This window comes from Anabrus simplex, chromosome 1, assembly GCF_040414725.1.
Source record: "Anabrus simplex isolate iqAnaSimp1 chromosome 1, ASM4041472v1, whole genome shotgun sequence".
NCBI classification, from domain to species: domain Eukaryota; kingdom Metazoa; phylum Arthropoda; class Insecta; order Orthoptera; family Tettigoniidae; genus Anabrus; species Anabrus simplex.
In genome coordinates, this window is record NC_090265.1 from 750,823,778 (window position 1) to 750,837,459 (window position 13,682).

Here is a 13,682-nt window from a genome sequence, read left to right on the forward strand (position 1 = left end):
TGATAATTGGTTCGGATTTTATAAGGGAAAACAATATTATTATCGACCTAAACAGAGAGGAAATTCGGATTAGGTACAATGATGGGGAACAAAGGCACGCCATTGCTAAAGTCGAAAATAAAAGAATGTGTGAACTACACAAGACTATGAACATCTCGGTAGAAAGAGCAATGCAATTAGTGGAAGAGATTATGGAGAAGTATGACCCAGAAGACTCGCAAGAAATTATAACCGAGGAAGGAATTGGAGGTACCGCCGAACAGAGGAAAATAATAATAAGTCTACTGAACAAGTATGATAACGCTTTCAAAAAACAACCTGGTGTAATAAAGAATTTTGAGTATAAGTTATTGGTGAATGATTGGAGACCATTCAAATCATACCCAGTGCCTGACAAGTGTATGCCAGAAGCTAGGAAAGTCATTCAGGAGATGACTGAGAATGGGATTATTTCGAAATGCATTCTCCTTATTGTAGTCCATTGGTAATAGTGAGGAAAAGTAACGGTTCGATTTGCGTTTGCCTTGACGCAGACCAGCTCAACTTGAGAGTGATACCAGAATATGATAAAGCCCCACTGATCAAAGAGATTATCAAAAGATTCAGGGGAATGAGATACTTCACAATATTAGACCTAATGTCATCATATTATCATATAATTTTGGAAGGAAAGTCTAAGCTATTCACTGGATTTTTATTTGATAATCAGGCATATGTTTTTGTGAGGCTTCCATTTGGGACCCGCAACTCAGGGGCAGCGTTGATCCGAGCTTTGGACAGGAACTTGGACCCTGAAGTTAAAGAGTTCATTACGATGTACGTCGATGACATTGTCCTAGCAACCGTGACATTTGAGAAGCACGTATGGAAACTGGAACGTTTGTTGGCTAACTTAAACGAAGCAGGATTTAAGATCAATAGGACCAAGTCCAAGTTTTGCCAGCCGGAGATTCTGTTTGTCAGACATGTGATCGATGGAACTGGTGTTAAACCGAACCCCTTAAAAATTCAAGCCATTTGTGAATTCCCTGTACCAAGAAGAATCAAACACGTTCGACAATTCCTGGGTATGACGAATTTCTTTGCTAACCACTGTTCAGGCTACACAGACATTGTAGCACCGCTGCAGGACTTATTAAAAACCAATAACCGATGGCACTGGAGCGAACGCCATAACGACGCTTTCACTAAGACAAAGGAATTAATGGTTAATAGTATCAAATTAGGCTACCCAAATTTTAATTTGAAATTTATCATACAGTCAGACACATCGCTTGTGGGAGTGGGAGCAGGTTTATTTCAAGAAGATGAAGTTGAGAATGGTACTAAGACATATCTAGCATTTGTGAGCCGAAAGCTACGCTCCCATGAAATGAAATATACCACGACGGAACTTGAAATGTTGGCAATCATCTGCGCGTTGCAAACATGGAAGAAGATAATTTATGGGTATCCGATCGTCATAAGAACTGATCATAAGACACTGACGTTCGTGTTGAAATCGTTATCTAGTGAAAGGGTCTCCAGATGGGCATTATATGCGCAACAGTTTGATCTCCAGATAGAGTATTGCACAGAGCTGTACCACCTTGGGATAAGGAAACAAGTTCACTTTAGTTGAGAAATATTCGCGGTTGTTGCTATTTATACAGCAAGCAAGATCATTAACCAAGTGGTCGTTTAATATCTCGTAGTTCGGGCCAATATAGGTATATATTTGGAGAGAAGTAAGTTTAAAACGTGATAAAAGCTATCCAATTAAAACGATTGGTTTACTCGCCAACGAACCTAAGAAATAATAATGATTTCATGTCCCCATGTACTTTAAACGATTTTCGGAAACGCCAAACAAAACATATAATACTAGGGTATGCGTTAATAAAAACAGAGACAACGAACGTACGAAATTAAACATTATGATAAAAAAACGCATTACAGCCACACCTGTAGATATCCATAAGTGCGGTATATTTTCCTGTTATTTATTTTTATTTTTTTCGTCGAACTTTTGGCACTATCAGGGCGATAATATACCTAACCTAAACAATGTGGTCTGTCTTATCTCATGGACAGTTGTTTACGCAAATCCTGATGTGATAAATTTAGAGAACAAGCATGAAATGTGCTTAAAAATAAGGGTCGATGTTTCAACAGCCGTAGTTATCAGTTACTATGCATTACATTCGGAAGTACAACTCGTAACATACGCTAGTTATCAGCTGATGGTTTGGCATGCCTTCTACAGCACGGCTTTGTTCGGAAGGAGTGGCTTTGCTACATATACACCAACTGGGAATATCAGAGACCATCTGGGAATATATTTACACTGCTTAGACTCTATAGTCGGGAACAAAATTATTTTTAAAAGGTTCAAAAAGACGGGACCTCGTATGCTCTTGATTGCAGTGCATGGTTCAAAGAGAATGAAGCATGGCTGACGTGACTGGCGAGAGATAGCAGTGAAGATGACGTCACATAAAATGGCAATACGCCGGTAGCAAGGCAGGGAAGTTGGCAGCGCAAGGCGATAATTCAAATGAAAGCAGTGATCAGGTTTACTGTGTGCTAGGCCTACTGCTGAACTGACAGAGACAAATGACTGGCCATGAAGTTCTTTTGTATCAATATTTAATTAAATGATAACACGATACCCTTATCCCTTTCTTCTACGGGATGAAGTATGAAGTGAGACGAATCTTCATAGCAAATTTTTACGGCTGTATGCCCTTCCTGACATCAGCCTCACCAGAGGACTTAATGAGATGTAACAAATGACATGATATGAGTATCATAAACGGACTTTCATATGTACCGTAGGCCTAAAAGTCGTGTTCACCATTTATTGTCTTTTTATGTTTAGAAATACTGCCTTCCAACGAAAATAACCAGTATAACTTAAATACATTCTAAGTTTGTTAAATAATAGTACGTATAGAATGTTTACACATACAATTTATAGCTCTTTATAACCTAGAAGTCGTGTTCGCTGCACAAAATTTTAAGGTTATCGCACATTGGACGCCCCTTTACTATTTTTGGCTGTAAAAGTGAGAAAAAAGGGGTCTAATACGCGAGTAAATACAGTAATTTCAATTGTGCAGTCACCCCTCCTAGAACCAAGGAAGATGAAAATATGACAAGAATTATTTTATTACAAAATGCCATAACACTGGGTCAGCTGTACAAGGTTTGAAATACAAGAATCTACCAAGTTTTTGTGTCAGCATTATGTCTTCAAGGCCTCAGTCAGTGATCGCTCTCGTTAAAGTCTATAAGCACAGCACTCGAGGCCAAAACAGACCGAATGCTCAGACTTGGCTAATGGTCATCACAGACCTTCTTTATCAAACAATTTCAATCTACAGATGTGAAACAAGGAAGGAAAAAAAAAAAAAAACAGAAATAAAATAAAAAGTATAACTATATGATACAAAGAATGGCAAAAGAGCCCAAGAAGAGATAGTTCTGACAGAACTAACCTTGACGATGAGAGAGCTTGTCCGTGAAGATGTGAAGTTTGTGTTTGTCCCCATCTCTTCTTTCTATGTGCTGTCCGTTTCACATCACAGTCTTACGCTGACAATGGAATAGGAAGGAAGCAACAGTGCCCCCGCTAGCATTTGCCAGGTTGGAAAATGGCCTGCTTACAGTGGGGTTTGTACCCACTATCTCACATCGCCAACGCACTCAGCCTACACAACACTAACACTCTGTTTATCCTCCTATCTATCTTCCCATTTTTAATGATTTATATAAGCAAAGTAAGTGGTCGCATCATACAGTGATGGTAGCTCTGACACATAGCCTCCGTGGCTCACCGCTGGGTCCCTCGATTCAAATTCTAGTAACTCCATGCGAGATTTGTGCTGGACAAAACGGAGGTGGGACAGGTTTTCCTCAGGGTACTCTGGTTTTTTCTGCCATCTTTCATTCCAGCAACACTCTCCAAAATCATTTCATTTGTCAGTCATTAATCATTGCCCAGAGGAGTGCAACAGGCTTCGGCAGCTGGCACAATTCCTATCCTTGCCGCTAAACTATTTCCAACAAAAGAATTACATAAACAAACATTTTGTATCACTCAGCAAAGTCCACCTGGCTCACTGGCTGCTCTTTACATCAATATGAACATAAATGAAGGTTAACGGATATAGACACATCAACATATTTGAGATATGTAACAAAAATACATCACTGCTAGAAACTAACAAAAATACATCACTGCTAGAAACTATATTTGCCAGGAAAATTAAGAAATTAAGACAGTTCTTCGGTCTGTCAAACACAAACTAAAACATACCTGTAAGAAAACACATTACTAAACAAAGAATGTCATGTTTCGTTCTTGAAAGAAGATCAGATTCTACCAAGTCACACTCAAATATTTACAAATAATATTCATGTTTATCTCTGTTTAATATTTAGGAACTTTTCTTAATGATGTCTTCTACTCCAGCATTCACTGTGAGGTATTGGATAACCGTTGTTCTGTCACTGGCATGGGTCCAATGCCTATAGTCCATTGACCTATTATCACCACGTCACGGCCCTCTCCTTGCCACATCACTGACATGCTGATTTTAATTCTGTTGTCTTCTCTCCAGTTTTCCAGTTTTCAGAGGTTTCCCTTGCTTATGTTTTACAACACCAGGGATTAAAGCAAACTGAACGTCGTACAATCGTGTGCGACTTTCCTCACGGCTGACAGCTACCAATACCAGATAAAAAGAAATTTCCACGAACAGATATTGGATATTTATGTTATTGACCAAAAGCTTAGAAATATAACAATTTACAATCGATAAAATGCTTTCGCATTCAATATTTTAAACTTCAAATTTTCAGAAACAACTCATGTTTTTAAATTAAGAAATGGACTGTTTACTGGGCGGACAAAGAAGAAAAGAAGTGTGAAGAAGTGATTTTGTTTACACTTTATTCTCTAGATAGAAAGAGTTTAGATCGGGGCTTCATTCATTCCATTCCTGGCCCAGTCAAATGACTGGAAACAGGCTGAGGATTTTCATTTCACCTCTCATACAGGGTCCAAGTGAAGACCCTGGTCCAAGTCTGCAATAAAAAGATGCCCAAATAGCTGAAGGCTAAAATTTACAAGACATTGATCAGACCAGTTGCTCTCTATGGAGTAGCATTTAGCCCTCTTGGACAGATCCTCCATGTTACGGAGATGGTCATGGGACTGACTCTCTTGGACCGTGTCAGGCTTCGTGTGGCCCCAATCGTAGAGACAGCGAGAAAGGTACAGCCATCTCACGCGAAGCAAGGACCATGCAGTTTGACCCGGGTGGACGCCAAAGAGGTGGATGACAACATTATGGAAGATATGCAGGCTGAAGGCCTCAACTCTCAAGACAGGGCCAAAAGGAGAAAATGTAACCATATACTGGACTCCATATGATTGGAAAACCAAAGAGAAGTAAGATGACCTTCACATTACTTAAAAATGACAACAGAACAAACAAATGTGTATTGTCCAAACAAACTGGTATCTGCCATCCTTTGAAAGGATATTGTTGTATGAAATGCAGTGCAGCCTCTACACAGAGCTTTAGGTTTACTTACAACTTATTACTGTATTTACTCGCGTATTAGACCCCTTTTTTCCCCCGACATTTACAGGCAGTAAGGGCAGCGTCCAATATGCGATAACCTCAAATGTTGTGCAGTGAACACAACTTCTGGGCTATAAAAAGCTACAAACTGTACATGTTAACATTTGACACTATTCTTTAACAAACATCATGTCATTCGTTTCATCTCATTAACTCCTCTGATGAGGATGACACCAGGTTGTAAAAACTCGCTACGAATTGTCTCCCTTCATACTCAACCCTGTAGAGAAAAGGGATAAGGGTATCGTATTATGCAATATTAATACAAAATTAAGCCAAATGCACTTGATATTGCAAGGTTTTGGGCTAACATAGTTTAATGTGGCTCTTCGCCATTGGAGTATTTATATTATGTTTTATGTTTTTTCCTTATATTTAATTTTAAACTTATGTATGCTTCTGACATGATATAAATAAATACAAAATAACATAATGGCAGTCATTCGTGTCTGTAGTTGGGCAGCAGGCCTACCACACAGTAAACCTGATCATTGCTTTCATTTTAATCATCGTCGTCTTGTGCCACCAACTTCCCTGCTACGGCGTGTCATCATTCCAAATTACGACATATTCACGGCAATTGCGAGCAGCGAGATCCTGTCTTTTTGCAACTTAAAAAATAGTTTTGTTCCCGACTATAGAGTCCAAACAGTGAGAATTTATTTGCAAATAGTATCTGGAGATGGTTTCTCTTATTCCCACTTGGTGTATGTATAGCAGAAACCATCCCTTATGAATAAAGCCGTGCTGTAAAAAGCGTGCCAGCTTCACCCTGCGAGGCAGAAGAGGAAATTTTAACATTCGCTTTGTAAATTTTAAATAACATTTTCTCAGTTTCCAATGTTACATAAGTTTTGCTTTGTTTTTTAAAATTTTAAAAACGTTATTTAAATAAATATTGCTCTTAGGAAAATAATTTTTATTTGAAGTTTCGTCCAGAAAGTTTATGTTCCATAGCCTCATAGGGTTCCTTCCGCTGTCCACATTCTGGCCTCAGTTGTCATGTATCCTTACCTTGTTTTAATATTGATTTTACGATTGTGTTTTAACAATTCCAAATTTATTTCACATTTTAAATTCCTTTCTTTTTATTTTAATGCGCTCGTTCAAAGGTTATAAGTATCATATTGTCAAACTCAAGGACAAGATTGGGACAGGTCAATCTTCATTCTAGCCCATACTAGTCACTGTCATAAGCAGACATTAATGCACTGGAGTTGGTAAAAACTAGAGAAGAGTATTCTGTCCACAATGACCTAGTCCAACCAACCTGCCATCTCCCATCTATCCTTCTCAATCCCTTCATTTTTATTATTATTATTATACAATCTTTCTGCAACAGCTGCAGGTTGCCCAAAGACAAAGAGTACCTTAACAACAATATTGGACGTGGATACAATAGAAAATGTGATCACATGATGCCAAATGCAGGCAATTGAGTGAGGCACGTCAAACATCTATTTGAGGTCCACAAGCATGGTTCTTGAAGATCATGATGGACTTATTGAGTGTGGTAATCGCGATGTTACAGATAAAATCTCTATTTATCCCAAAGGTATTGCAAAAGTTGACAAAAAAAATGTAGGTATGGTTCCTCGATCACCTAACATCAATCCGATTAGAGAAATGGATGAGAGCTTATATTTTCGCTTATAGAAGTCTACCGTTTCTTCATAAATTCTTCTTTTTTCTGCATCGACCTCTTCCAGCTAGTTTTCGTTGGTCTCAAATCTAATTATTGGATCAATTATGAAACCTTCAGAACAGTATGGCTTAAAAGCAATAATGTACCATTATGTTACATTTGAGGAGATCGTACACATAAATAGTAGCGGACAAAATTGCGCGTGGCGGCTTCATGCAGCACAAATATATATAAAATATCACCGAGGTGCAAATCTATCTCAATTAGAAGGCGGAGAGTCATGAAAGACCATCGAAATGGAGTTTCAAGATGGAACAACTATTGTTTCGAAAAATAACTGAAATCATCTAATTCTTGATACCGTGTGAAAGAAGATCACTGTTAAAAAAAATATAATCCACTTGGAGGCAAGAAGAGGCTGTTATTCAGTAAACAGGAAGAGAACTGTGAAGTAAAATACAAATATTTACGAAGGATTCGATCATACATAGCTAAAGACTAAATCAAGTCGTGAAGAATCAAGTACCTTTCAATTTAAGATATTAGAGAGAAGGAGCATATGGGCCGTTACAAGAAAACATAAACGGACTATTTCCTGCACTATAAGTGACCAATTATAGCCAAGAATATTTGAAATTATAACGAGAAGCAACAGTCATCCTGAAGAGAAAGATTTATTTAATAAAAATAAGCCAGAATTGAATATGTATATTGTTATGGATTCTTACTGATAGATATTGGTAATGCATGATAAATACTATATATACAGGCGGTTTTGAAATATAAGAGAAAACACTAGCATTTATCTGTATCTGTTTAATGATGGAATCAGTTATTTGTTCAGCCCATGTAATATCGTTTTATTCTTTCATGGACTCCCGCAATATCATGAGAGCTGCTTAAACTGATGGGAGGAAGACTGCCCGGGCTACCATGCCGAGAAACCAGTGTCCGGAGGTGGAAGCTAACTACACAGAGATGGCATAACACACGAGCAGAAGCCAGTAGCTGCCAGAGACAAGACAAGATGTGAGATAAGCTTCCTTTATTAAAATATTAGTAGTATTTGTTGAAGTAAATTTAAATCTGAGGAATATTAACTTTAAATGAATTATATGTGCCAAATTGAGAATGTTAGTGGTAGATCCTAAACATTTAACCGCAAGTGTGTGCCAATTTAAGTAACAGATATACTCAAACATGAAATGATAGGGTTATATTAACATATGTGATGTGTGTATCGATTTCAATGTACCAACCTACATGAAAAGTTTAGTTAACTATGAACTGAGAGGCATTGAGAAGTATACATGAATTGTAGAGGTTAGTCTAGTCTTGTGAAATCCAAATCGACAGGCATGGCCGGAATTAATTTATTAATAGGAAGAAATGGATGATACTAGGAAATACATATTATTATAAAGATTATATCGTAGAAGGAGTATCGAACCGTGACAAAGATGATATTTAAAGGAAGTGAAATGAGATTATGTATATTAAGAAGGATTAATAAGAAGAGATGGATGTGAAATATGTGGCAATGAGAGTATTGAGATGTAATGTTTGTTTCATCGTAAGGTTATATGAAGGAAGTTGTTGTTATGGATTCTTATTGATAGATATTGGTAATGCATGATAAATACAATGAAGGTTATAAGGTTAGGTCATGTTGAGATGAACATAGAGCAACAGTCCAGCTGATATAATGTCGATTTGTGACATATCATAACAGATTAAGTATAGTTATTGAGTTTCGCATAAATATTGGTGTAGATGTAGGGACATTAAGAATTATCGTCCTACAGAGAGTAGATGTCTCCCAAATAAACGGTAGATTGAGAAATTAAATTAAATCACATTGAACTATTGGCACAGCGGTATATGGAACAAGATTATTCATCATTAATGATTGGCACAATTTCTCAGTTAATATCAATGGATTATTTCATGAAAAGCTTTGATTGACCATATATATGGTTTCTACTGTCGTAAAAGAGTTGATATAGCAATGTCTAGTCAGTATTTCTGATTATAATGATATTTTTAGAGTGTGGTAACAGTTAATAGCCAAAAAACTTGTTGAATATCTCGTATCATGTAAATTTCATACGAACTCCCAAATATGAAGAATCCTTTCTATCCCAATGAAAATAAAGAAATTGACCTTGTAACAAAATTACCCCAATGATCAATTATCAAATTATATTAGGCATTTTGGAACATTGGATGTTATTATTCATGTTTTGTTGCTTGGACTGCATTATAAGTTAGGAAGGCAAATGATGGATTCAATTAATTCAAAGAGGCATTTATTGACAAATAGTGTATATATGAGATCAGAAGTCTGCAAGAATCACTGTACATAAGATGATTAATTATCAAATGTCCATTTTCTTTTCTATACAAGAATTATTTCATTTGTATTTTCTTTTATTCAAAGTTAGCATGCTAATAAATTAGTGTAAGAATAATTTCTGAGTTTTATTTTGAAATATAAGTAAAGATATGTAGATGTAAGGTAATATAACCATTAATGATAGGAATTATTCATGATATTTGGTTAATGATGAAGTCCACTGGCAGAGTTTAGGGGCTGAATATTTTAGAGGATGTATCTTTACTCTTCAACAAAACCTGCGATATTTTTATGTTAAGAGCGAAATTTATATCTTAAACTGAGTAGCTTCCGGGAATTTTTATATGAATGCCTACTTGGACTCTGGCAGGTATAATACTTATACCAACCTTGTTCCAATCCTTCCACAGTAGCTTTATCTTTTTGATCATCAACTCCAACGTAGACAGGCTCCTTCTTGAGAGCTAACTTGGTCAACGTTTCCGTCTTCTGAGTTGTGGTGGCACTGAACAACATCGTCTGCCTGCGTTCTGGAAGAAAACGTAAGACTTGAGCACTTGGAAAAAAATCTCTTCCTTATTTATCATGACAAATCTAGATTTTTTTCCAACAATATTCTAGAACAGAAAACCAGTAAGCTAGTAAAACAAAATGGAAGCTTACTGCTGTTAGAGAAAACTGAAACTCCGTAAAATACAAGGGCAATTATACAAAATTTATACAAAATTACTACACTGTCTTAACTCTCTTGGTGCCAGGTGGTAGTGCAAGCATCTGCACTTTAAATTGCCAGAGCCGATCTGGTCGGCCTTTAACAATCCAGTCGGAAGTTGCCAGAGCCGATTACATCGGTCAGCTTAAAATTCTGTGATATACATAATTTTGAAGCAACCTATAGTGACGTGCATACTTTTGTTACAACCTGTAGTAAAGAGGCTACACGTTATTGTTTGCATGGCCTTGCTTTGGCAGTTCTAAGAGGGTGTTATACCTGTGTTTCCTGTGTTTACAAATAAAACTAACCGGTCAGTAAGAGATTGCTCCTTGCAGTGAGTGGATTTGTGACAGGAAAATGGCATGTTGTTCACGTGATAATTTTTCAGCAGGTATTGATGACAATAAATTAATGCAGTATTTAGAACAATGCGAAGTTAACGCTGATGATTTATCGGATAGCGATAGGGAATTTAGTTCAGAGAGTAGCGACGAAATTATACCGGACACGTCCGCGGAATCACTGCAGCTAAAGAAGAGACATTTAATTGTGTCTAACAGCACTAAAGCTACACTGAATATGGTGGTAGATGAAACTAGTGATAACGAATATAATGATGGTGATGTCTCTGGAGAACATTTTGTGGAAATTTGTCCCAATGAACCCGACAACATTCCTCAACCTCCTGTCTCCTTCAAGGAAGTTCTTGGACCTAAATATGCCCTACCATCTGATTCTCCGCCCATATCACACTTCAATTTACTTTTCACTTACTCTTTGCTAAACCTTATAGTCACATATAGTCCTCTATCATTACCTAAATGATGGTCTCCGCGGGCCAAGTGTAGCGTGCCTGCCTCTCACCCGGAGGTCATGGGTTCGATTCCCGCCCAGGTCAAGAATTTTCGCCTGGTCCTGAGGGTTGTTTCGAGGTTCACTCAATCTAAGTGACCCTAAGTGATTGCAATTGAGGAGATATCTGAGGGTGAGAGGGCGACCCTGGTCTGGAAAACCAAGAATAATTACTGAGAGGATCCGTCTCACTGACCATGATTCACATCGTGACTGCAGGTACGGAACTGAGCAGCGGTCGCTTAGTAGGTCAAAGCAAATCACGGCTTTAGTGCCTTACATTTCTTAATTTCGTAAATTCTGTTGTATTGTAAAATTATTTTTCTAATATATACTACAACCGAAAACGAGAAACTACTTTTTCTGAAAACAAAAACTATAATATCAACTACTTTTTACTTATTTAATAATTCAGAATTATTTTAATACTGTGTTGTCCGCACGTAGAAAATTTGTTGTCAGTATTTGCCAAACATCGATACATACACGCGAATTTTATCGGTGAGTAAAATTGTCTTGTTTTTATTAGTGACATATGTTTGAATTTTTATTTTTTACGTTTTTATTTTTCTCGTTCAAATTAGTTATTCTATAGAATTGTATTTAGAAATACATTATATATAATTACGTATTTTCTTTTGTATAGTAAATTATTTTTTCAAAGTAGATATTGTGAAAGTGCGAAAATATTTTTCTCTTCCTAACAATAAACGTTATCGACAACTATAAATCAACAATAAAACGTCTTCGACTCTTTATATCACATAGTATACAATAATATAGTTTTATTATGAATCCACCTGTTCAATACATTATAATGTTGTTACATTAAAATAACTTCATTAGTTAAAAAGTTATATATGGGACATGTTTCGCTCCCTTATAGAGCATCATCAGCCAAATCCGAATCTCAAACAATTGTTATTTACGTAACAAAGACTTAAGAACCATTAGAACACTTTTGACAAACTTAAAACTTATTCTATTCAAAAATCATAAAATATAAAATCCTTGTAATACATAGCTCAATTACATGTGCTTAATAGGAACATACATTAAAATTATGGAAGAGAGAGTACTAAAATATAAAATAAATAATATATATATCATGTCCAAAATCCTAGGAGCCAAATTTGTGGATCTTCTTAGCAATGAGATCTGGTAAAAAAAGTTATTTATCCCTTGTGGATAAGAGTCTATAAAGAATCAAAATTTATCGTCAAATTTGATGATTGAACTTATAACAGGATAAATGTTGGTCTTCAAGAAATTTAAATGCTTGTCATGTGACCTCGGCGAATGCTGTTGAAAAGATATGTTCTTATAGTTGTCAATGACCGTTCGTTGAACTAATGGATTTGATAAGGATGATTGAAAGGGACGTAAATCAACGTTTGTATTGAAAGCTGCTGCTTGGTTTATCTTGTTGAATGTCTGTAACAAGAAAAGGAATCTTGTAAGTAATCGGAATTTGTGTTGCTAGTTAAGAGTGTGTTTCTAGAAACTTCACTTACCCCTCCAATTGTTGTTTGTCGGTTTGGTGTTGTCCGAGGTTATGTGGTGACTGTCTGTTCTGTGTCTACTCCTTGTGTTGTAAGAGTGAGGTGGTGGGGGTTGAGGGGAGGGAGTAGGGGTAGGAGGAGAAATGTTTGTGGGTGTTGTTTTGGAAGGGGAATTTCTAGTAGGAGCGCAGGGAGGGGTTGAGTTTTTTAATGTTGGATGATTATTAGTTATTTTGGGAATGAAAACTTTGGCAAAATTACTTTTTTCTAGATTAAGCGTCTTTAAGAGTTTCGGTAATTGTTCGTGCAACGGATTTCTGATTTCAATTTCGTCATTTAAATTTTTTTCCTTATTGAAATACTGGTCTAAGTGGATATAAATATTTTCTAATTCTGTCATTAGTTTACCTTTTTCTATCTTCTTTATAATTTTTAGGTCTTTCTCTATGGTTGTAAATTGGTGGCCTGACTCTTTCTGCGATGAGTGCTCACATGGTCTCTGATATTCCCAGTTGGTGTATATGTAGCAAAGCCACTCCTTCCGAACAAAGCCGTGCTGTTCTGCGATGAGTGCTCACATGAGAGAGTCACTGACAACTATAAGAACATATCTTTTCAACAGCATTCGCCGAGGTCACATGACAAGCATTTAAATTTCTTGAAGACCAACATTTATCCTGTTATAAGTTCAATCATCAAATTTGACGATAAATTTTGATTCTTTATAGACTCTTATCCACAAGGGATAAATAACTTTTTTTACCAGATCTCATTGCTAAGAAGATCCACAAATTTGGCTCCTAGGATTTTGGACATGATATATATATTATTTATTTTATATTTTAGTACTCTCTCTTCCATAATTTTAATGTATGTTCCTATTAAGCACATGTAATTGAGCTATGTATTACAAGGATTTTATATTTTATGATTTTTGAATAGAATAAGTTTTAAGTTTGTCAAAAGTGTTCTAATGGTT

General features: G+C 36.4%; 1 protein-coding gene across 2 annotated transcripts in view; it reads right to left on the reverse strand.

The window, feature by feature from the left end:
- pit (pitchoune) overlaps positions 1-13,682 on the reverse strand; it is a 330,099-nt gene that overhangs the window by 103,314 nt on the left and 213,103 nt on the right. For both annotated transcript variants that reach the window (XM_068225206.1, XM_068225207.1), the window contains exon 7: positions 10,024-10,164. In XM_068225206.1, coding sequence (XP_068081307.1) covers positions 10,024-10,164 — 141 coding nt within the window. The remainder of the gene's footprint in view (positions 1-10,023; positions 10,165-13,682) is intronic.